The following is a 1126-nucleotide window of genomic DNA, read 5'->3' as shown; positions in this document are numbered from 1 at the left end:
GAAAACCCAGTTCCAGTAAGTCCGATGAAAGCATTTTGGCTACTTGAAAGTTGCTGAAATGAGCTGAAGGGTGAACTATCAGCACCTGTTGCAATATTTTTATCACCAGTACCATTTTCATCAGTTTTCTCACCTTCTGCATCTTTTCCGACTTCATTCTCGATGATCAAGCTTTCTGTAGATTTCTTGTCTTCGTCACTTGACTTCTCACCTTCTGCTTTCTCAAGAGCAGAATTAGTTTTGTTTAACTCACTGACATCATCAGTTTCAACCTTCTCAGTATTTAATTCAACCTTTGACTCCTCAACTTCACTTTCAGATTGCTTGGCATTCTCATTCTTGACATCAGTTTTTCCCTCCCCTCCAGTTGATTCATCCTTTGGCTCATCAACCTTGTTCTTGGATTTGTTATTTTCCTTGTCAATTTGTTTGGCTTCCTTGCTCACAACCCCACTCTCTTCAGCATTTTCCGAAGCAGCAGAAGCAGGAGTAACCAGACGGATCGCAGCAAATGGGTTAGAAGAAGGGGCTGAGGTAGGGACTGATGGGGTTGACATCTGATTGCGACGAACTTTCACTATTCTTCTACTTGCAAGAACCTCATCACTAGCCCTCTTGAAACTTCCTGTTTCTGTTTCAGAGGTTTCATCATCATCGAGACCAGGGTTATCTCCAGATAGCTGCACTCCAGCAGCCCTCTTTTTGGAAGTTTGAAAACTGTTTACTTCATCCCCCATTGCAGATTAACAAAACAAACTTGCAGGAAAGGTTGCTTCCCCCCACAAGCAAGAAGGAGGTGGTCTCTGCACTTAAAAACAGAAAACAAAAATCACAAACTGAAAAGAACGAATAAATGGAATTAATTTTGCTGCTTGACCAAACAGACACTAGGAAAGACAAATTCTAGGAGATGAGACAAATACTTATGTATGAGACAAGCTATAATGTGAAGCTACATTATCCAGATAATCAAATTGGCAGTCGCGCACAGAAATAAACAAGCAACATGGCTTCCGAATCCATTAAGTCTGGCAACTGCTTTTCATTACAGGAAGTATCCAAAGATCACAAACCAAGAAATGGTAACATAAGCATGGGCAAATCAAACTCGAAAATGAGAGAATAT

General features: G+C 40.7%; 1 protein-coding gene across 1 annotated transcript; it reads right to left on the bottom strand.

Annotated features, from left to right (window-relative positions):
* Nucleotides 1–6: 6 nt before the first annotated feature.
* LOC111386800 (nuclear pore complex protein NUP50B-like) lies at nucleotides 7–834 on the bottom strand (the record flags this gene model as incomplete). The annotated part of the gene is made up of 1 exon (XM_023011277.1): nucleotides 7–834. A coding segment is annotated over exon 1 (731 nt), but the record flags the coding sequence as incomplete, so codon positions are not given.
* Between the last annotated feature and the right edge of the window lie 292 nt (nucleotides 835–1126).

The sequence above is a fragment of the Olea europaea genome, unplaced genomic scaffold (genome assembly GCF_002742605.1).
Source record: "Olea europaea var. sylvestris unplaced genomic scaffold, O_europaea_v1 scaffold37336, whole genome shotgun sequence".
Taxonomy (NCBI): Eukaryota; Viridiplantae; Streptophyta; class Magnoliopsida; order Lamiales; family Oleaceae; genus Olea; species Olea europaea.
The sequence above is the reverse complement of the archived record's forward strand: the minus strand, read 5'-3'. Positions and strand labels throughout refer to the sequence as shown.